This window comes from Penicillium lagena (genome assembly GCF_028827675.1).
Source record: "Penicillium lagena strain IBT 129212 chromosome Unknown utg000003l_segment0_segment0, whole genome shotgun sequence".
In the NCBI taxonomy this organism is placed as follows: domain Eukaryota; kingdom Fungi; phylum Ascomycota; class Eurotiomycetes; order Eurotiales; family Aspergillaceae; genus Penicillium; species Penicillium lagena.
The window spans coordinates 3,402,399-3,423,660 of record NW_026623224.1 but is presented as its reverse complement, the minus strand read 5'-3'; the positions used below and the strand labels follow the sequence as shown (position 1 = coordinate 3,423,660).

Sequence of the window (21,262 nt, the reverse complement as noted above, 5' to 3'; positions counted from 1 at the left end):
TCAGAGTCGTAGGGGCATGTGACGGTGCGCACTGACAGTTGGTGTAGAAGTAGCTAAGAGAAGTTCCAGAGCTTACGGTGGCAACTCGAGTCAGGTCAAATCCTGTTTGGATTGGAAGTATCCACAGATTTGATTCCCACACCTGAATTCAGCAACATGCGTCAAGCTAAGAGATTGGGGCCATTGCGCATCATCTCAAAGCCACCGAGCTATACCGGAGTGAGCTAGTTCCACGCATGTACAAGGAATGAAATCACTTTTTGTGTGACTCAGATTGAGGCTTTGGGGATATTCTGTATGGTATGAACTCCCGTCTTGCATAACATATGGAACGTGCCGGTATATGTCAAGTCCTACTAGGATAATATGCGAGCCTGCCCTCTGCCTACACCGGCGGGGGAGGCAAAAGAAACCAAGGCTAGGCTCATCTGCGCCTTGTGCACGGGGGTTTCTCCGCTTGGTAGAAGTAAATTGTCTAATAGCTCTGCCTGGCTTGCAGGGTTTCAATGATTTCGTATTCCGACAAACTGGCTCCGCCTGCCGTGGTAATCAGGTTCTCAAATTTTGAATTTAGTGTGCATTTTAGAGCCAAATTTTGATGGCTAAGGGCGCAATTTCACCTTGGGCCTGGCAAGGCTTACACTAATAATGTTTGGGCTCTCCTAACGCTTCGTGGCGTTAGGTTGGTAATGATCTCCTTTTAATGGACGAACCTGTTCGTCTGTTAAACTCATCACGCTAGCCAGTGGAGCAACTTAGTGAATACTCGCTGAATTGTAAGGCAAATGACTGTGAGTGTGTGCACGGCCCGGCTGCATGGATCATGACTCGGTGCGTTGTAAGCGCTCGTGTTCAGCTTAACCACATTCCGTAACTCGTCGGCTAACTCCACAAAATTTGTGCCTCCTTTTATCCCCACGCAAAAAGAACTACGTGTTGACATGACCTAGTATAAAACTAGCTCTACATTGATGGACTTACCTAGGGGAACCCTTGTTTTACTTACAAACATGACACATATGATAGTTCATAGTCGCCATCTGGGAGGTGGACTCGGAGCTATCCGACCCGCGACAGTTGTTTCGGTCTTGGGTCTTTTGTTATGCTCTCCAATATTACATACACCGTCAATAATTCGATTGGCTTCTCACTATGGCACGCCAATCATTTGTTGTAGTATGTAATGCTTGTGACCACACTTGATGGGATTTTAACGGGACTGCGCATGACGGGACCACGCTCGACGGGTCTGCGCTTGACGGGACCGCGTTTGGCATCACTGCGATTGAAGACTGCGTTTGAAGACTGCGTTTGACAGGTGACACAGGGCATAGACTGTTGTAGATAAGTAGAGACTCTTCTTCGGTCTCTTCTTCCCTTTCTCAACTTGGATCTCCCGTCGACTACGTACTCAAATTGAATTCTTTATTGATTTTCTTTCTTGATCTGACATCCGGTCACATAAGATCCAAGTTCTTTCATTACATTCTTTCCACCATCGCCGCACAGCTGTACGGACGCTACTTCATTGAAGTCTACTGTCCCAGCTCGCCTTGGTGCCTAACAACTCTTTCGAACCCGACGTGACAGCCACGATAGCGCTGAAGAACCCGAACCGAACAACGAACTACGAACGGCGCTAAGAAGGCGGCCTCCCCCGAACGAAACGAAACGAACCAGGGACCATGGCTAGGTCATCGACTACCCGAGCCCAGAGCGTTCCTCGACCCGAGAAATCACCCCAAATCAACGATGAAGAGGGTCCTGAAGATGCAAGAAGCGAAGCATCGGTCCCCTCTGAAACCATCCCGGTGGAAATCACCTACCCGAAGCTCCCACGTACCTCTCTAGCCGCTGAGGAGGGCCGACGAGAGTCCTTCTACGTCTGCGCAGTAGAGGACAACCCCGATCCGAGCGCCGGCCCCCAGGGGCTCGGCGAGCAGTTGAAATATACGCAACTTACCCTATCTGAGTTCAAGAAGGCCTTCAGGAAGGACCCCGATGCCCTCTTTGACATGATCTTAAAGAGGGAACGCCTTTGGACAGTGTACGCCAACACTAAAGATCAGGAAGCGCGTACCGCGCCTCCCGCTACGACTAGTGGTCACGAGCAAGAACTAGAAGCGATACAAGCCGAGTATGAAGACATGAAATTACGCCTTGAGACTGAGCGAAACAACTACGCGCACCAGCTCCTACAGAACCAGCGAATAGCGGTCCTGAAACCCAACGACTTCGGAGGCCGACGATCTGTTAAGATGCCTGACGCTCCGATCATGGACGATGGCAAGGATATGGATTTCGAGGTCTGAAGAACCCAAGTGGAGCGGAAGCTAGAGGGCAACGCCGACCACTACCCGACGTCTACCCTCCGGATCAACTACGTGGCCAGCCGATGCGAAGGCAAGGCCTTGAAGCATATCGGCCCTCGCCTACGTAGGGACGCGCCGCTTCCGTATGATGATGAGACCGACCTCCTCGATCACTTATAGGAGATTTTCTCAGACCCGAACCGCCGTGCGAAGGCCCGAATCGAATACACACAGCTAAAGATGAAGCCGAAGGACAGCTTCGATGACTTCCTGATCGAATTCGCCCGCCTTGCGGAAGAATCGGATACCCCTATGAGTGTTCGGAAGGAGGATCTCTACACTAAACTACCTTACCTCCTCCAAAATCAGGTCATGAGATTAGTTCACAACGACCGTGTCTCCTTCAAAGACTTCGCCTCTGAGTGCCGTGAATGCTCACTCCTAATCGGACAGCAAGTCTCTTCCCGTTCACAAGGCCGTACGACGAGCGGAGGAGGAAAAAGAGAATCGACTACTGGAAGCCCGGCTACCAAGCGAGAAGCTGGCTCGAGCCCTACCTCTACCGACCGGGTAGCCCTATTGAAGGAAGGTCGATGCTTCACGTGTCGAGAAAGGGGTCACCTTAGCCGAGACTGCCCAAAAAAGATAGCAGTTGCTATAGTGAACACAGAACAGCTCATCGAGCTTGAGGAAACTACTGAGACGGGAAAAGCCTGAGCCTGGGAAAAGTCTCCTTCTCAGGTGGAGAAATAGTGTCTTTACATGCGCTTGATTTGACAAAACTGATTGGACAAAGGGATCTTGTTTTTAATGCTCAGTTAGCATTCAATGGACATTCAGTCAATATCTCGGCTCTCGCAGACACTGGAGCGAATGGATTTATATTCATTGACATAGACCTTGCTGTTCTACTAGGTCAACAGTTTGGACTTCGCACGATTCGCTTGCCTCGTGATTGCCCTGTAAAGGGATTTGACGGGCAGAAATCGCAACCGATCACCCATGCGGTAGAGCTTACCCTCCACATCGATGGTCGACAACAGGCACGACTCCCTATGCTTGTGGCAGATCTAGGAAAACACGATATCATTCTTGGAAGGATGTGGTTCGAACGATATGAAGTACTCCCCGACTGTAAGAAACGACGCCTGATTTGGCCAAAGGAATGCCCTCTTAAGGATGAGATCGCAACAAAACTCACTACAACTATCCCCCAAGCGATTCTTCGACGACCAGCAACGAATCCCGCCCACCAAGAAGATGCAGATAGACGGAATGCCCTTATGGAACGAGAGGACCAGAAGCGGCTAAAACGTCATCATAGGGGCTCCCCCTAGGACGAAGTCCAAAAGATGGAGCGAGCCTTTTAGGGCAAGGAACTCACGTCCATCGCTAGAAATGCTGCCTAGCGTCAAGCAACTAAGGCGGTAGATATTACGATGATTAGCGCTATCGGGTTCTATCGGTCAGTGAAGACGGAGGGTAGCGAGACGTTCGTCACATCCCTTCATGAGATCGACCGAATCATCGATGAGAAGTCAGAGCGCGAGGCTATCGAATAGACTATCCCACACGAATACCATGACTTCGCAGACGTCTTTTCGAAAAGAAAATCCGATACCCTTCCGCCCTTTCGTACCAACGTTGACCACGAAATTTGCCTTGAGGACAAGATGACTCTCGGGTACTACCCCCTATACAAGATGTCCACGGAGGAACTTGAGACCGCCCGACAATACATCCTCGACAACCTAACGAAGGGATTCATTGAACCAAGCTCTGCGCCGTACGCTTCCCCAATAATTATGGTTCGGAAGAAGGATGGAGGAATGCGACTATGCGTGGACTACCAAAAGTTGAACGCTATCACCCGAAAGGATCGATACCCCTTACCGCTTATTGATGAACTTCTACAGCGTGTCTCAAGGGCTAAATTTTTTACGAAGCTTGACATTCGGCAAGGATTCCATCGGATTCGTATGCACCCTGATTCTGAGGATCTCACGACTTTCCGTACAAGATACGGCTCCTTTAAGTACAAAGTGATGCCCTTTGGGGTGACGAACGGCCCTGCGACATTCCAGCGCTACATCAATAGTGTCTTGGGCGAGTACCTTGATGAAATCGCTACTGCCTTTGTGGATGATATCCTTATCTATAGCGAGACTCTCGAAGACCATATACAACATGTTCGGAGGATCTTACAGCGATTACGGGAGGCTGGGCTACAAGCAAGCCTTAGGAAGTGCGAATTCCACGTTGCATCGACCCAATTCCTTAGATTCATCATTAGCACAGATAGGATTTCCGTAGATCCCCAGAAGACTATAGCAATCGATCAGTGGAAGCGACCAACGACAGTCCGAAGCATCCAGTCTTTCCTAGGATTTTGCAATTTCTACCGACGGTTCATTCACCATTATAGCCGCATAGCGAAACCCCTTCATCAATTAACAAAGAAGGATAAAGCTTTCGTCTGGACCACAGAATGCGAGGACGCCTTCCAAGAGCTAAAACAACATCTGACCTCAGCACCTATCCTCGCCCACTACAACCCAGACCTACCAACCCAGGTAGAGACTGACGCGTCGAAGGGAGTAGTCAGAGCAGTATTATCGCAGCAGGGGGTCGACGAACTCTGGCATCCAGTTGGCTACTTCTCGAAAACGATGCAGATAGCTGAGCAGAACTACGAGATCCATGATAGGGAAATGCTAGCGATCATCCGTGCGCTTCAAGAGTGGCGGGCAGAACTCTCTGGACTACAACGCTCCGAGCCCTTTGGGATTCTCACTGACCACGAGGCGCTCCAATACTTTATAACGTCGAAGAAATTGAACGGCAGACAAGCTCGTTGGAGCGAGTTCTTAGCACAATTCCACTTTATGATCAAATATCGGCCAGGGAAGCGAAACGCCCTAGCTGATACTCTCTCGCGCAGAGACCTAGAGGATCAGAGCCCCCCGAACGAACGAATCCTTCTCCCAAAATCACGCCTCGATCCTAGAATCCTCGATGAAATCCAAGAAGCCCCCTCCTCCGTCGCCCTTGTTACCACTGAACCGATCACCGAACGAGTAAAGATAGCGAACCGCCGCCACTACAGCCTGCAGGAAGGGAGGGATAGAGCAATGAGTGGAGGAACACAATGGACAATGAACGATGGATTGCTGCTATACGAAAATCGGCTGGTTGTACCAGATGAGGGCGATCTTCGTGCAAGACTCCTTGATGAGATCCACCGCCAGCCGTCTATGGCTCACCCTGGGCAAGAAAAGCTACGCAAGCTCGTGAACGCACGATACTATTGGAAGGGCTGGTCGGTGGATGTTGATCGATATGTGGACAACTGCCGAGTCTGCAAGCGAACGAAGCACTGGCGAGACAAGACACCTGGATTATTACACCCACTACCAATCCCAGACCGACCATGGCAACACCTTTCAATGGATTTTTGTACCCTCCCAAAGGACAAGAATGGCTACGACACGATCCTTGTAGTCGTTGACCGGTTCTCTAAGCGCCCAATATCAATTCCTTGTTACAAAACGATCACCGCGAAGGAAACTGCCCAGTTATTCATTACACACGTCTACCGTTGGGTAGGGATCCCGGATTCGATCGTCTCAGACCGGGGAGGACAGTTTATTTCTGAATTCTGGACCGAATTCTGCCGTCTCCTAGGCATCAAACGAAAACTCTCAACAGCCCGGCATCCACAGACCGACGGACAGACAGAGATTATGAACCAACATATCGCACAACGCCTACGCCCGTACGTCAACTACCACCAGGATGACTGGTCAGAGCTATTGCCGATAGTTGATTTCGCTGCAGCTGCTCTAGCACAAGATTCGACGAAGAACTCACCCTTTATGATTGAGAGGGGATACGAGCCCCGCACATCGTTCGATTGGCAAGAGCCATCGCCCCCTCCATCGCAGGAGCTGTCGACCGATGCCATCGCAGCACGCGACTATGTCTCCCGACTTGAGAAAATTTGGAAAGACACCTAACAACAAATCGTCCGCGCGCAGGAGAGGCAACAACTACAGGCAAACCGACACCGCAGACAGGAAGATTTTAATGTCGACGATGAAGTCTTTGTGACAACGAAACACTGGAATACAGGACGCCCAAGCCGTAAACTGGCCGACCTATCCGCGGGACCTTTCCGAATCATCGAAAAAGTTGGCAACTCTTACCGTCTCGAACTACCCAACTCTATCAAGGTACACCCCGTCTTCTCACCAGACAAATTACGCCGAGCAACGAAGACGACGCCATTGACTGGGCAGCACATCGACCCCCCGCCCCCAGTGGAGGTCAACGATCATAACGAATGGGAAGTTGATGAAATCCTCGACTCACGACTATACTACCGCAAGCTCAATTACCGCGTCAAGTGGGTCGGAACAGATGAAGACATCACATGGTACCCAGCCGGGGACTTCAAAAATGCCCCGCAAAAGCTAATCGATTTCCACGAACGATACCCCGACAAGCCTGGCCCGCCCGCCCGCCTACAGGAATGGACAAAAGCTGCCTTGGACGACGAATTCCTAGACGATCATCCGGATGACAACAAACCAGCATCAAGGGACTAGATGCTCTTACAGAGGGGGGTAATGTGACCACACTTGATGGGATTTTAACGGGACTGCGCATGACGGGACCACGCTCGACGGGTCTGCGCTTGACGGGACCGCGTTTGGCATCACTGCGATTGAAGACTGCGTTTGAAGACTGCGTTTGACAGGTGACACAGGGCATAGACTGTTGTAGATAAGTAGAGACTCTTCTTCGGTCTCTTCTTCCCTTTCTCAACTTGGATCTCCCGTCGACTACGTACTCAAATTGAATTCTTTATTGATTTTCTTTCTTGATCTGACATCCGGTCACAATGCTGGCCCTTTCAACCCAGTATTCTTGGCCTAGCTGTGGTCCTAGGATCCGCATCTGTACACTATCCACAGGGTTTCTTACCCCGATGATTGTCAGCTCGGCCGTAATACCAAATCAGGGGTCTTGCGCTGGCATGGCAGTTGAGGACACGTTCTTGATGAGCGAACTGGTCAGAGATGCCTAGCAAGCGGATGAGCGTGAACGCGCAGTCGAAGCTTTTGACTGAATACGGCGTCCCCAAACCCAAAAGCTCGCTATTACAAGTCAAGAGCAAGGAATGTTGTATGATTTCGAAATGGAGGGAGAAGGAGAGAGTGTACAATTGTTGAAAGAGAGCTTCGAAGATCTGAAGGCACAGGCCGGGTCACATGACTTTGTTTGCACTGTTTGCCTCTTTCCTGTATTTAGTTTACCAACGATATGCCAAAATCAGAAGGCGGTAGTTAATTGGTGAGCAACAGTAAGTGGACCGGTATCAGGCCAGATCGGCGGGAAGAAAGTCACGCTCGGTAATCCACCACCAGCTTGGTTCGGAGGTCTTGAACTCGAGTAAGCCGGATCCCGGAATGATCCCATGGAAACTGGGACGCATGGTCAAACGGTGACGAAGGGTCAGTTATTTGGCCCACTGAAGCAAAAAACCAACTTCAATAACAAGTACCCCAGACTGCCGTGTCTGCAATCGGAGGCGTATCAAATGTGATCGCACAGTCCCATCATGTCGCAAATGTAACATCAAGGGTGTTGAATGTCCCGGCTATGGCCCTCTCATTCGCTGGACCAATGCGGCCGCTATTCGTGGTCGATACAAGGGGCTGGGGACTCTTGCTACATTTCGAGCAGCCAGGCAATCGACAAGTAGCACAATTCCGGTCGATCTGCAAGCAAACGAAATTGATCAGTCTTTCAAGGACCAGGCAAGCCATTCGAGCGTCGAACTACTTACCCGACCCTTGCCCGAACGCATTGTCGATCGCCTGCTCCACCATTATTCCACCTCCATTGCACCGTTGATGGTATGGCTCGATTCCGAGCACAATCCATATAAGCGTCTTGTGGTGCCGTTATCAGAAACGCATGCTGTGTTGCGGCTAGCACTTCTCGCTATTTCTGCAGCACACGTCCAACATGAGCTGAAACTCGAGGCTACATTTGCACACTCTGCTGGGCAAAATGCCGTCATCATGATTACTGATAGAGTCCGACAGTTCATAGAGATGAGCGAAGATGGCCGGCGGGCTGAGATTCTAGACGATAACAGAGAGATTGAAGCGATACTTGCCGCCATCCTTACTCTCTCAAATCACTCACTCCTGAAATCCGAGATTTTCCCCGCTCAATCTCATCGACATGCGGCAAGAGTCCTCATCAATACCTTATCACTCAGCAGACCCTCTGACGATGAACTGACAATTTTCCTGCGAAACCAGTTGGCAACTTATGACATTCTCGCATGCACCACTCTGTTTAATCATAGACATGTTGAACATGTGACTCTACCGGTCCCAGGGCAAGATGTTCCGTTTGGGAGGTTTCTCGAAATCATTCAACGGATCACAATGTGCTCATTTCAGCACCAGGGCGATGTGCAGCCAACGCACACGCTGTCACTCCTGAACCTCGAGACAGAATTTGACCTTTCACACGGATTGACGCTGATGGCGGCAGGCCCATTAATGACCGGGTCGGCTAAGCAGCCATCGTCGTCGGATTTTGTGCGAGTTTCACAACTATACCATCATGCAGGAATGATCTATGCGTGTGGCCGTCTTCGTATCACCGATAAGGCTACTGTCAATCGGCTTGAAAAAGAACATTCCACAAAATTGTTCCACGCCCTTAGGAACATAGAGAATGTGGATGTCTGTCTCCAAAACTTCCCATGGCCGATTCTTATCGCGGGGACTGTCACTCATGGAGACCCGGAGCGGAGACAGATTGTGCGTTCCCTTTGTGAACAGATCTGTACTGACACTCGATTTGAGCACTACACCAATCTTTCGACTTTTCTCGAGGAGCTTTGGCAAGGACCGAACGAAGATTGGTGCCTTCTGGCACGCCAATGGGAAGAGCGTGGCCAACCAATTATTGCTGTTTGATTATTTGTCTAATTAGCCGACAGTCATATCAATCTTGATCCTCAAAGAGGCCTTTTCATATTTGTGTCAATAAACAAGAATACAGAAATATGTAGAATTATGTACAACACTTTATCGCTATCAGAAACGAGGTAGGTACAGACTTGCGAGTCCGATCAGCGTGACCGACGACGTATTTTTTGTTTCTTCTACCATTAAACACAATTATCACTTTCCCTCTGTCACTGCCGACCAAGCCTTAACATATCCTGCTTCAGGAGAACTATCCACTGTGCCCGGAACCTGGCTGTCGATGATTAAAGGGGCTTTTGATCGCATATAATGCTTTTGGGCGGTAGTGACCCAAGAAATAGCGGCGAAAATGAACACCGCTCCCAAAATGGCAATGGCCCAGTTCATGTTCGCAAGGTCGTTCACCACAGGCAGATACTGGGGGAAGACATATAGGATCACGACAAGTGTACTCCATAATAAACTTGCCGCATTGATCGTATATCCCCAAAAGTTTCCAAGATTTAATGTTTTTCTTCCTGGAGGGAGCAGTCTGTCGCGCCCCCTGAACATAACGCACGCGATTGGAATCAAGTATGACACCTGAAGTGCGACACCACCGCCAGAGAGAATAGCATAGAACGCGAGATCGGATCCGATCTCAAGAAGTCCAATAAACACGTTGATGACGAAGAAAGCAATCAAGGCGCGGATGGGGATGTTAAATCGCGGGTCAATAGGAGCGAGATACTTAGAGCCAGGAAATGCATGCTCTTTGGCCATTTTCCAAATAATCCGGGCACTTGCCGTGGACTGGTTCACAATGATCAAGTACTTTGTTTAAGGCGATGTTAGTAGAGCTATCAACACTCAATGGCAGGAAGCCGCTTACGTTCAGTCCCATCATGATAATTGCGCAAAATACTCCACCTCCATAAACGGACCCTGTCACATCCATGAACCAGGATAGGTAACTCGACAGATATTCAAGGCGTGGCTTCCAGTCAGGACCGACAGTAAAGCACATGATCACAGCAGAGACCCAAGCCGAAACTCCAGCCCAAACCATCGACCAGATCATGACACGTGGGCCGTCTCGGGAAGGGTTTTTCATTTCTTCAGCCACTAATAAATATCAGTACAGGAGCATGATCTGACTCTGACAAAGGAACCTACAATGCATCACAGCATCTGTACCGTATAGCCCGTACAGAGGCGTATAGAAGCTCAGGACAAAGACCCAGGGATCATTACTCCAGCCAGTTGTATTGATGAATTTGGTGAAGACAAATTTTGCAGTGGTCTTGGGGGCCATGACCAAGAAAACAATGGCCCAGATAAGAAAAGACCCAAGATTGAACGCGGCGCCAACCTTCTGGAGTACCGGTTGATACTTTGACCCGGCAAAAACCCCAGTGGTGAAGGGCAAAATTAGGAATCCGCAATACAGTAGGAATGTCATGTATGGCTGGTGTAAAATTCGCGTTAAAAAGAACTTTTCTCATGTTTCTTGGTCGGTAGGCATACCTTCCAGGTTACTTCGGGATGCGTAATTTGGACAAATGTGGATACAATTTCGGCGCTGTTCAAAGCACATCCTGCGGCCACCGATACTTCACCTACCACAATACACCAACCGACGGCATAGGACAAAAAGAAGCGATATTTCTCGGGGGCGACCATCTATGGCGTGTTAAGTTTTGAGATCTGCCTTCGAATCGAAGCTCATACCTGCGTGTAAAATTGCTGTCCTCCAGCACTGGGCCACAGAGCACAATATTCCGCTAATGAAGTCATGACAAGAAGCTGTCCAATAGCAACCGCAGCGCTGCATAGTACTTAGTACCGATAGTTCTTTCGCGTGGAGAATTTGGATAACCTTACGTGCCCCACAGGAATGATGCTGGTCCGCCGAGGGTAAAAACGTAGTAATATAGAACAATGTTGCAGCTCCAAGAGCAAAGGATCGTGGTTTGATATGCCATCACTGCTGTTGTTACGAGCCAATCGTCACTGGATATGCACCTGATGACTTACAGCTCCAGAAGGTATGTGTTCGCTTGAGACCTTGGTCATTATCGGTTGCAGAGGGCTCGTGCTGCGGTTCGGGGGGAGCATGGCTCTGGCTAGAGCTTCCCGAGGGAATAACGCGCTGGGACATTTTCTACTTGTGGTGTTGCACAGGCGCTTCGGCAATGGAAAATCGCAATTGGGCACGGTTGCTAGGTGCTGTCGGAGACGGTTATGAGGGCCGAGGGCATTCGATGAAATATAGGAAAACTCGGGATCGAGCTCATATTAATTCCTCAGCGACGAAGTAGTCGCCTCTAGAGGTGATAATGGAATACCCAACCTTTTCCGAAATCGGTGGGCAGAGAGGATGGGGTTTATGAATTTATGCACGGTCAAATGCGATTTCTGGAATCACTATCGCCTTTTTTCCTAGCCGAAGTTATCGCGCTAGTGTATCGGCTCTCCCAGTTATACCCATTTTGGGATAAGCGTGGTTTCGGTCGGCGTCGGCAAATGTTTGAACGAAAGTCACAAGAAAACAAAACCCTGGAGTGAATATAAAGGGGCACAGTGTATGGAGTGGGTGTGGATGAAGCGCATTGTTGAGTCTGACCATTATTTGATTAGGTGAGCTAAGAGTGATAGTTACGCTGCTGTCCAGTGTAAACCTTGACTTCTCCTAATTACTGCCGTTTAAGGAATCACCCCACTTAGCCAGCGATAAGACCATAGGGGCGGTAAGCTTTTGGCTTAACAGGAGTCGGTTTCGAAGACGAATAGCAAAGCCTTGCACTAGTCCAGATCCCGATAAGGGAAGACTTGCTACCAAAGCCTATCAGTCAAACCCGGAGATTTAAGACGCTTTCTTATACCCATCGCTTAAATTACTACCCGAATGGCTTGGATATTTTGACTTGAGTACAACAAGGGCAGATTCGTTCCACAATCAGCCTAGGCAGACATCGACATGCGTTCAACTACTCCATCAGAGAGACTTCATGGTCTCTATTCATCTCAACATAAGGAATTGTTTTCTAGTTTGTCCGATATAATAAACAAGCCCAGTTTTAAGGAGAAAATTGCTCGCCGCCTGTCCGAAGCAGTCCGCATCCCGACTGAGGTTGGCGATGGAATGGGCCATGTGGGTGAAGACTCTCGGTGGGAGATTTTCTACCAGTTCTCCAAGTGGCTCCGAGATACATATCCATCGCTGTGAGCGAAGTTCAAAAAGCACGGGTTATGGCTTTAAGTTAACATTTTATTATAGGTTCACGGAGCTCAAACATACTGTGATCAATGAACATGCGCATCTTTTCACATGGGAGGGCTCCGACCGAAATCTCAAGCCCTTGCTCCTGATGGCACATTCAGACGTGGTGCCCGTGACTACTTGGACCACGGAAAATTGGACACACAAGCCCTTCTCTGGCCACTACGATGGGAAATATATCTGGGGTCGCGGCTCCGAGGACGACAAGGCTAACGTCGTGGCCATATTGTCGACCTTGGACCTTCTTCTGGCCTTTAAATTCAAGCCTGCACGGACAATCATTATGGCGCTGGGATTCGATGAGGAAGGTGGCGCTGAGAAAAGCTATGGCGCAAGATGTTTGGCTGAAGAGATACTCCGGCAATATGGCAAGGATGGGATCGAACTAATAGTAAGTTGAAAAGTTTTGCGATCAACTGTGGCTACTAATTGTCCTCTTCTGTTAGTTCGATGAAGGCATGGCTAGCGTGGAAGAACGACACGGCAGGGAGTTCGCCTTGCCCGCCACTTCAGAAAAAGGGTATCTGGACGTTACCATGAGAGTCGATACTCCGGGAGGGCTCTCTCAAGAGCCTCCAGACCATACTAGCAGTGCGTTTTTATACCCACGAGGTTGAATCGAAACACGAATTCTCACTTTGGAATAGTCGGCTTTCTTGCCCAGGCAGTTCAGATTATTGAAGACAACCCTTTCACTCCGACGGTCTCGAAGAACAATCCTGGACTAGTTTCCCACCAACAGATCTCTCAATATTGCAGTGAAGCCTCAGAACATTCAGCCGATCCTTCCATATATAAGGCTTCTGATGAATGTTTCAAACATATTTTCCAGGCAAAAGATCTGCGACCTTTAATTCAGACCAGCACTGCAGTTACCGTCATACACGGAGGAGACAAAGGTATGACTCTCGGTTTACAACCAAGGCATAGACTAATCTAAGTATAGTAAACTCACTTCCAGAGTCATCTTACGCTATGGTCAACCATCGAATCGCCCCTCATGATTCAGTGCGCATCGTGAAAGACCACTACATTTGCCTTTTGTACCCCTGGGCCGAGAAGCACCGCCTTGCAGTTCACGGATTCGGTGAGGTTGTGTCTGAGCTGGAGGATCCCACTGGAACACTGACCCTGATTTCCGAGTACGATCTTGATCCATCGCCAATTTCGGACTCAAGCGATCCTCGATTTGAGTTACTTGCTGGCACTATACGGGGAGTGTTTGGGGAACATACCATTGTATGTCCAACGATCTTATTAGGGAACACGGACACTCGATACTACTGGGACTTGACCAATCAGATCTACCGAATGAGTCCATGGAGAGCGAGCCATGATCCCCGGGGTACGAGAATGCATACTGTGGATGAGAGGATGCCCATTGACGGACTCATGGAAGGGGTTAGGTTTTATCATTCATTCATTCTGAATGTTGATGAATATCGGCGCTAGAGCATCTTCGCTTTGTTTCGGACTATGAATTATCTTGAACTAATCTGGTCTAACGAATGTACAGTAGAGCGAGATATTAGTGAGAGTTTTAAATATTTTCAGATGCTTAAGAGATCAAGATCTATTCTGATGTTAACCCATGTAAATGGATGTACTACCGTTAGGTGTTGAGGCATCGGCAGGTCTACTGAATAGGACCTATTAAGGCCCAACAAGAGCTATATTAGCGACGCTAGTTTTTTGTGCATACACAGTAGAAGAGATAGATCATGGCTTCCATCTCGAACGCCTAGTATGACAAAGGAATGTGTCTCAAGCCTTGAGGAATTTTACGCCTCTATGTTCACAAGTGCTTGCGGCCATGAATTCTGTCTTAACTGTATTGTGACCAGGACCGCACATGACGGAACTACACATACGGCTCTGCGTTTGATAAGAGTGCTTTTGAGTTCTACTTTTGGGGACTAAGTTTGACGGGCTGCAGCAACTGCGGTTTCACTGTAGTGAAGAGTCTGAGGCCTGGAGATCCGGCTACTATCAACAATGGCCGTGGAGAGATCAGGTGTTGGAAGTTGAATGAGTCATAGCGCACCATCAGACCGTAGCTGGAGGGAGGGACTTTCTGATCCGAACGTGGGTGGTTTCCACGCTTAGATCCATAGTATGCAGCTGCATCCTTGAATAAAGAGTCGGCGTCATCAGGAATCTGCTTGATATCGGACTAACACCCTAACCCATAACCAGGCACCAAGCCACCGCCAGATCAGCCTCCGTGATCTGTTTGGACTGGCATATCGGGTGTGTCAAGCAGATGGAATGGAATCCGCTGTTCGTATCGATCAATCTCCAGCTCATCTTGTTCCAGTACCGGCATGGCGCAAGCAACTGTGCCGTCAAAGACAACATTCCACTCTTCCCATGTCTTTTCATGGAATTTTCTTGAAAAAGCTGATCTGAGACCAGCCAGTTGGCTTTGACATCCCGGTATGGAAGCTCGGCTACGGATAGCCCCAGCCCTTGGACAAGCTTTTCGTAGAAACGAGGCACATTACACCAATGGCAAAATATTTGCCCCAAGCCATTCATACATACTGTAATAGGGGCAACCGCCGTCCAGAAGGTTTTCGCCCCTTGGCGCATCCCATAATGGCCCCTTCCGAAAAAGTCGTAGTCCGGTGGCAATGATCGTACGACAGCAGAGATCGTAAAGAAGACACCTGAACCTACAACAATGACTGGTGGGCTGGGTGGGGCTGGTCACGGACTATACAGCGTGCTTGAACGACGTAGGGAAAGCGCTATGTGAAGAATAGTCGCTGAAATGGATGAATATGTTCAAACACCTTGTTTACTGCTACGAGCTGTTAAGAATTGATGATCTACAGATCGGGTCCATTACTCAAAAAATAAAACTATATCGAGACATCATATCATTAAACCGTAACGACAGGAAATTCGTAGTCAACCCTGCAGACTGGACAGGACGATCGTCGACGGCTTAACCACTTATCAACACAGGAAACGTGAAACACATGGGCACAATCAAGTCCACGAACATTATCTTCATCTTCCATTTTCTCCAAGCATATGGCACATGACTCGTCTGAAGTTGTTATACTTACACTCGACGTCATGAATGTCGAGTTCTTAAAGGGTCGAGAATAACTGCCTGCGTTGTTTAAAGTAGCAGCTGTCTTCAGATCTTCATTCTTCGGATCCTTCTTAGAAAAAGGCTGAAAGACTGAGCTTGGACAGCAAGGCAGGGTGGACTTTGGGCTCAAGTCGGTTGTTATTGCTGGGACATTCATAACTGCAGCGTGAACAGGGATTACTCTGTTACTCGTTAGCACGACCTTTTAAATTCCGAGGATAACGTATTAACAAGCAGGAAGAGGTACAATCCACCTTTTTTCGGAGTGGGTGATCTTCCAGGTCTTGTATGTCGTGACTGGTACATATGTATTTAGATCATCGATTGTCGGCAAGTGCTGCTTATGCACCTTGGATAAATGAGACCGTATCTGAACAAAGGCCACTACAGCTTCGGATTGCAGGTGCTGCCTTGAACGTGCTCGGGTACGGCACCAGAAGTTGAAACCTACGGTAACACTGTTTGGATACATATTTTAGCCTGTGTGACCAAAACCAAACTTTCAGTTCAGATGCTGACCTTAGACCTAGGACTAACACAACACACACAACTGGGATCAGAAATGGAGGATAAACGGAAACTTGGGTGTCATTTGTTGATCTTGGCGCCATTGCGTTTTTTCAACCCGCAGCAAGCAGCAAGAAGTTTTAGCGCTCCATATTTTGGTCTCCGGAAACTTAAAAGTAAAAAGAACTGCTTCTGCTGATTCTCCCTTGCGGGCACGTAGGTCACCTGACTGAATTCGCGGGATTTTTCTGAGCCATTCCGTTATGCTAGTGTGCTATGGCTGATTGACAATTAAAGTCTAGTGGACCCATTTCTACGAGGCTTTAGTTACTAGCGATTAGGGTTGGCCGTATAGATGCTTGTAGGCGCGGGGATCAACACCTAGAGATGTCACTGTTTCGTAAACACAGGAAGCGACTAGCATTATAGTGTTCTATGGTGGAAAAATAGAATAACACCAGAAATGTTCATGGATGTGGGGTATTTGCGTCTAGAAGATGCTGTCCCTCAATATAGATTTTCCACATTTCACACCGGCTTTCACGCCGGCTGAATCACGAGATTGCTCTCTCCGGTAAATTTGCACTCATCTGCTCCATAATCATTAGTGATCTCAATCACATTAGACCCCAACCCCCTCAAACCATTCAAGAAGAACCCCAGGATTCTTTCTCCACGCAAAGCTACCACGCAATGCGTGCGGTAATTCCCTTCGGCCAGACCCGCACGGACAGCTTGCGAAGTTCATCCATCAACAGGATTCCCAATGCAAGGGGAATAGGCATGAACCAAAACTCTAGAGGCGCAGCGCCAGTGCCAAAGATCTGCTGAATTCCCGGCTCCTCCGTGACAAAGATCGCAATGGATAGACTGATAACCATGCTCGCAATAAGCCACGGGTTGCGGCGCTGCTTGCGAATGGGATCTGCCTGCAGAATGGAAAGTCGTTTGTTGCGGACACTGAGAATGTTTCCCCACTGCATTATGAGAAGGGCAATGAAGTAAACACTCTGACCAACAACGTTGAAATGGGTCAACTCGGCCTCTGTGTAGCCGTAGAATCCATCCGCGTACTTCTCAAAGGCGAAGAAAAGGGCACTGGCGGGAATGCCAGCATGCTTCCAATAATAATAGAAGAACATAGCATGCGCGCAGATAGTTTCTAGGACGCCAATGAAAAGATAGCTTTGGATGTAGACCTTCAAATTGATCAGATGATCTTTTTTGTGATTACGGGGTGGCAGATCAAGCAAGTCAAACTCCTGCTGTTCCATAATCAAGGACAGTGAGCAGAACAAATCGGTGAAAACACAAATGATGATCATCAAGAAGGAAGACAGGGGGAGCGGGACGCCAAAAAAAACGTTGAGAAGCACTGGCCAAATCTCGGACCACGAGCCCGCAGGAAGAAGATAGCTGATTACTTTCTGCAGATTTTGGAATACCAGACGTCCGAGGCGAATTGCTTCAATTATCGAATCGAATTTATCCATCAATATCAAATCCGCAGCTTCAAGAGCCACATCGCTGCCAGTGACCACGGCCACGCCAACGTCAGCAGCGCGCATGGCTGGTGCATCATTCACGCCGTCTCCAGTCACTGCAACGACATTATCGCGCGCCCGGAACTCATTGACGATACGCAGCTTCTGGTCTGGCAAAGTGCGGCCAAATACAATTTCTTCATATTGACAAACCAAATCCCAATCCTTGTCTGTGAGCTGCGAGATGGAAGGGCCTTCAAGAAGCAGGCTGGTCTGTGACCATCTCGGATCAGATTCGTTTGACAACTGGGAAGCGGAAGAATCGTTAAAGCTCCGCCTTTGCACGATGGTTTCAAAGGTATCAGGTGCGGCTGTGCCATTGAAAATACCAATTTCACGGGCGATAGCAGCCCCAGTAAGACCAAGATCACCAGTAACCATGAAAAAACGAGCTCCGGCGCGACGACAAGATGCCACGGTTGCGGCGGCCTCCGGGCGAGGGGGATCAATGATACCGAACATGCCAATCAGAGTGAGATCAGCAATTCCAGAAGCCTGAAACCTCATCGCCAAAAGCATTTGTTCCAAAAGGTTGGGTTGGCATGTAGGAGCGCTGGCAGAGAAGAATGACCCGCTGGGCTTTGCGAGACATTTGTTCTTGAGCTGCAGCAAACTGTTGTTTAGCTGTATCGTCGAGTGTCCGGACAGTATTGGTCATGCAGGACCAGTAAGAATTGCAATGCGGCAACAGAATATCCGATGCGCCCTTCATCAGGAGCAGATAGCCGTTGTTTCCTGGGTCGGATGTCTCAGTCTTGTGTAGGGTGAGCATCCATTTATTCTTGGAATTAAAAGGAATGGCGAAAACCCGCTGATATTTCTCGTTCAACTCCCGGACGGCGCCTTGCTGAGCCTCTTCCACAAATTTGAGCACAGCTCCATCGGTGGGGTTACCGAGGACCTTCCTCTCCGAAACGGGGTAATTGACAGTCGCAGTATCGAAAGTAGCGTCATTACACAGAGCTGCAGCCTTGTGAAGATCCATAAGAGGCTTCAAGCTTCCTTCTAGGGTAGTTGGAATAGCCTCTTCAGCCGACATGACTTTGTCCACAAATGTAGCTGTAACAACTCTCATCCTGTTCTGGGTCAGAGTACCGGTCTTGTCGGAGCAAATGACATTCACACAACCGAGTGTTTCCACCGTGGAAAGACCTTTTGGGAGAATATTGTTGTTCTTCATGCGCGTCGCCACGAGCATGAGAGTGAGGGCAACTCCCACAGGCATACCCTCAGGAATAAATGCCACAACGCAACCCATCACGTCGTCAAGCATGTCAATCACATTCATATACTGGAAGTGTTTAACCCGAAGCCAGCCAACCCAGGTGAGGAGAATCAAGAGGGTCAGAAACGCCGTCAAAACAACAATAATTCTGACGAATCGAGTAATCTCACGCTGAATGAGTGTTGGCTGCTCTTTGACCGAAGTAGACGAAACTGTGATATGTCCCATAACAGTATTCTGTCCGGTCAGGATCACAATGCCCGTGGCACTTCCATTGGTAACCATAGTTCCCATCAAGGCAACATTGCGCGTCTCTAAAAAATTGCTGTCTGTCATCTCAGTGGCACCGTCAACGTCTTCGGACTCTCCCGTCAACATAGAACGGTCAAAACGGGTATCTCCAGATGTAGCGAGAAGACGGAGATCCGCTGGTACCTTGTTGCCCACGCTTATTTTGACAATATCTCCCACAACCACATCGGCGGCAGAGATTTTCATAGTCTCGCCAGATCGAACCACCATTGCATCAGTCGGAACCATGTCCAGAATAGACTTCATAGTGCGAGCAGTGGACCAATCCTGAAATGCCGAGAAGGAGGCCTGTAAAAAGATCACAATCAAGACCAGGATAGCAAGGCCCAGATTGTATGGTGCCGGATCCGGATCTCCAAGAGGGCGCCAGCAGATAAAGAAGATAATCACACCAATCCAGAGAATCGAGCAGAATCCACCAAAGACATACTTTAGAATTCTCTTTAGGTAGTTCGTTGGAACGTGTGGCAGTTCGTTTTTGCCATTGCTAGCGAGACGGGAAGCGGCTTCCCCGGAAGACAGTCCATCGATGGTGCTGTTGAAGTGTTGATAGAGGGCGTCAATGTACTGGTGATGAAACTGAAGACTCTCGAAATATCGCGAATCATCAGGGGTCTCCCCCTTCTTGTTTTCGCCACCTTTCAGGTCCACCTCGGATTTCTCACGAGTCTCAGATTCGGCGATTTGGAAACTCATCCGACGGAACTCGATTGGAATGCTAGAAACGGATTGAGCACGGCTGCGAGAACGCGAGCGCGAGATTGATCGCCGATGCTTGGATCCTCTCCGTCCACGCCGCTCGTCGGGGCCGAAGGATATAGCCCGCTGCTGCATGCTGACTCCATACTGCTCGGGTTGGGGATGACTCTTTGCATTTTCTACGGGATCCTGATCAAGCTGGGTGCTTGACTTGTCTTTATACATGCCCAGACAGAAATATAGAAGAGACGGCCCGAAGGAGAAGCCAAATGAGTAAAATGGCTGCTATCGTAGATAGAAGAAAAGCTGCTATCAGGGATGGTATTGGAAAAACAAAGCTGAAGCAGACTATTGAACGCTGGTTCGATAGTGCAGCGACCCTGCTTATAGAACCGCGTCTGTCTCTCCTAGCACGAATAGAGACACGATGCAAACGCTAACTTTTTCGGCCTTGATGGCTATTTACGTAAATTCATAGAAGCAAATGTGTAAAAAGTGTTAAGCATACGGAGTTTGATTTTGGAGATTATTGAGATAGGGCAAGAAAATCCCGCAAGGAAAGGAAATCCATCAATACGGGATAGGCGTGTGGAGAAAAGAAACGACCCGAGCTGTAGCGTAACATAATCTAGGGATTTTGTTTCAGGAAGGTCCAGCATGATTCCTTCGGTCAGCCAGAATGGCCTTAGAGAAAGAACCACTAGCTGATCTGGGCTCGGGACGCGTGATGAGGGATTTATTTTCGCCATACAGGCTCCATTCCATATTGTTCGTATTTCAACCAAATTTGAACCGTCTTCTTGGTGTTCAAGCCAAGTTTTTGCCATGCGGTAATGGCGCGTGGGATCCGGATTCACCGAAAGAAATCCCTCGATTAAGCACGTCGATTAGGAAAGAAAAGATCATCGCGAGCTTTTTTACTGTCGAATCATCACTGCTCTGCAGACAGAGGTCATCAAGCGCCATAGAAAAACAAGGACAAAAAGAGAACTAGAATCATTGAGGTGTTTGGATCTGGGTTTTTGCATTATATTCCTCTTAGGGGTAAAGTCCCGATGCCCCATGGTAATCACAGGCCAACCAGTTCTGTAGAGGAAGGCGTCAGCAATTCGATCTTATTTGGTAATGTCAGATCGCAGGATATTCGTACGCCCTAGTACTAACCGGGCCTTCCGTATTGTAATAAAAATATTACCACACTAACAGGCCCTAGCGGGTGTACAACTCCCTAAGCGCTATCTTCAAATCGAATGGCGAAGCCTGTCGTTGCTGCTGGGCCCGG

General features: G+C 48.7%; 5 protein-coding genes across 5 annotated transcripts; 3 read left to right on the top strand and 2 right to left on the bottom strand.

Annotated features, from left to right (window-relative positions):
- Positions 1 to 1,685: 1,685 nt before the first annotated feature.
- Positions 1,686 to 3,029, top strand: N7510_006610 (zinc finger CCHC domain-containing protein; the record flags this gene model as incomplete). Its single annotated transcript, XM_056978536.1, has 3 exons — positions 1,686 to 2,306; positions 2,328 to 2,436; positions 2,506 to 3,029. 3 exons carry the CDS (start codon positions 1,686 to 1,688, stop codon positions 3,027 to 3,029), a joined length of 1,254 nt encoding a protein of 417 aa, XP_056834568.1.
- Positions 3,030 to 7,791: 4,762 nt separating this feature from the next.
- On the top strand, positions 7,792 to 9,316 carry N7510_006609 (Zn(II)2Cys6 transcription factor; the record flags this gene model as incomplete). Its single annotated transcript, XM_056978535.1, has 2 exons — positions 7,792 to 7,828; positions 7,884 to 9,316. 2 exons carry the CDS (start codon positions 7,792 to 7,794, stop codon positions 9,314 to 9,316), a joined length of 1,470 nt encoding a protein of 489 aa, XP_056834567.1.
- A 207-nt stretch (positions 9,317 to 9,523) lies between these two features.
- N7510_006608 (uncharacterized protein) lies at positions 9,524 to 11,468 on the bottom strand (the record flags this gene model as incomplete). Its single annotated transcript, XM_056978534.1, has 7 exons — positions 9,524 to 10,141; positions 10,200 to 10,432; positions 10,484 to 10,775; positions 10,835 to 10,990; positions 11,039 to 11,135; positions 11,192 to 11,294; positions 11,345 to 11,468. The coding sequence occupies 7 exons, from the start codon at positions 11,466 to 11,468 to the stop codon at positions 9,524 to 9,526; spliced, it is 1,623 nt and encodes a 540-aa protein (XP_056834566.1).
- An 819-nt stretch (positions 11,469 to 12,287) lies between these two features.
- N7510_006607 (uncharacterized protein) lies at positions 12,288 to 14,109 on the top strand (the record flags this gene model as incomplete). The annotated part of the gene is made up of 6 exons (XM_056978533.1): positions 12,288 to 12,532; positions 12,588 to 12,981; positions 13,037 to 13,181; positions 13,238 to 13,489; positions 13,537 to 13,829; positions 14,107 to 14,109. 6 exons carry the CDS (start codon positions 12,288 to 12,290, stop codon positions 14,107 to 14,109), a joined length of 1,332 nt encoding a protein of 443 aa, XP_056834565.1.
- Positions 14,110 to 16,883: 2,774 nt separating this feature from the next.
- Positions 16,884 to 20,205, bottom strand: N7510_006606 (cation-translocating P-type ATPase; the record flags this gene model as incomplete). Its single annotated transcript, XM_056978532.1, has 2 exons — positions 16,884 to 18,239; positions 18,316 to 20,205. 2 exons carry the CDS (start codon positions 20,203 to 20,205, stop codon positions 16,884 to 16,886), a joined length of 3,246 nt encoding a protein of 1,081 aa, XP_056834564.1.
- Positions 20,206 to 21,262: the final 1,057 nt, after the last annotated feature.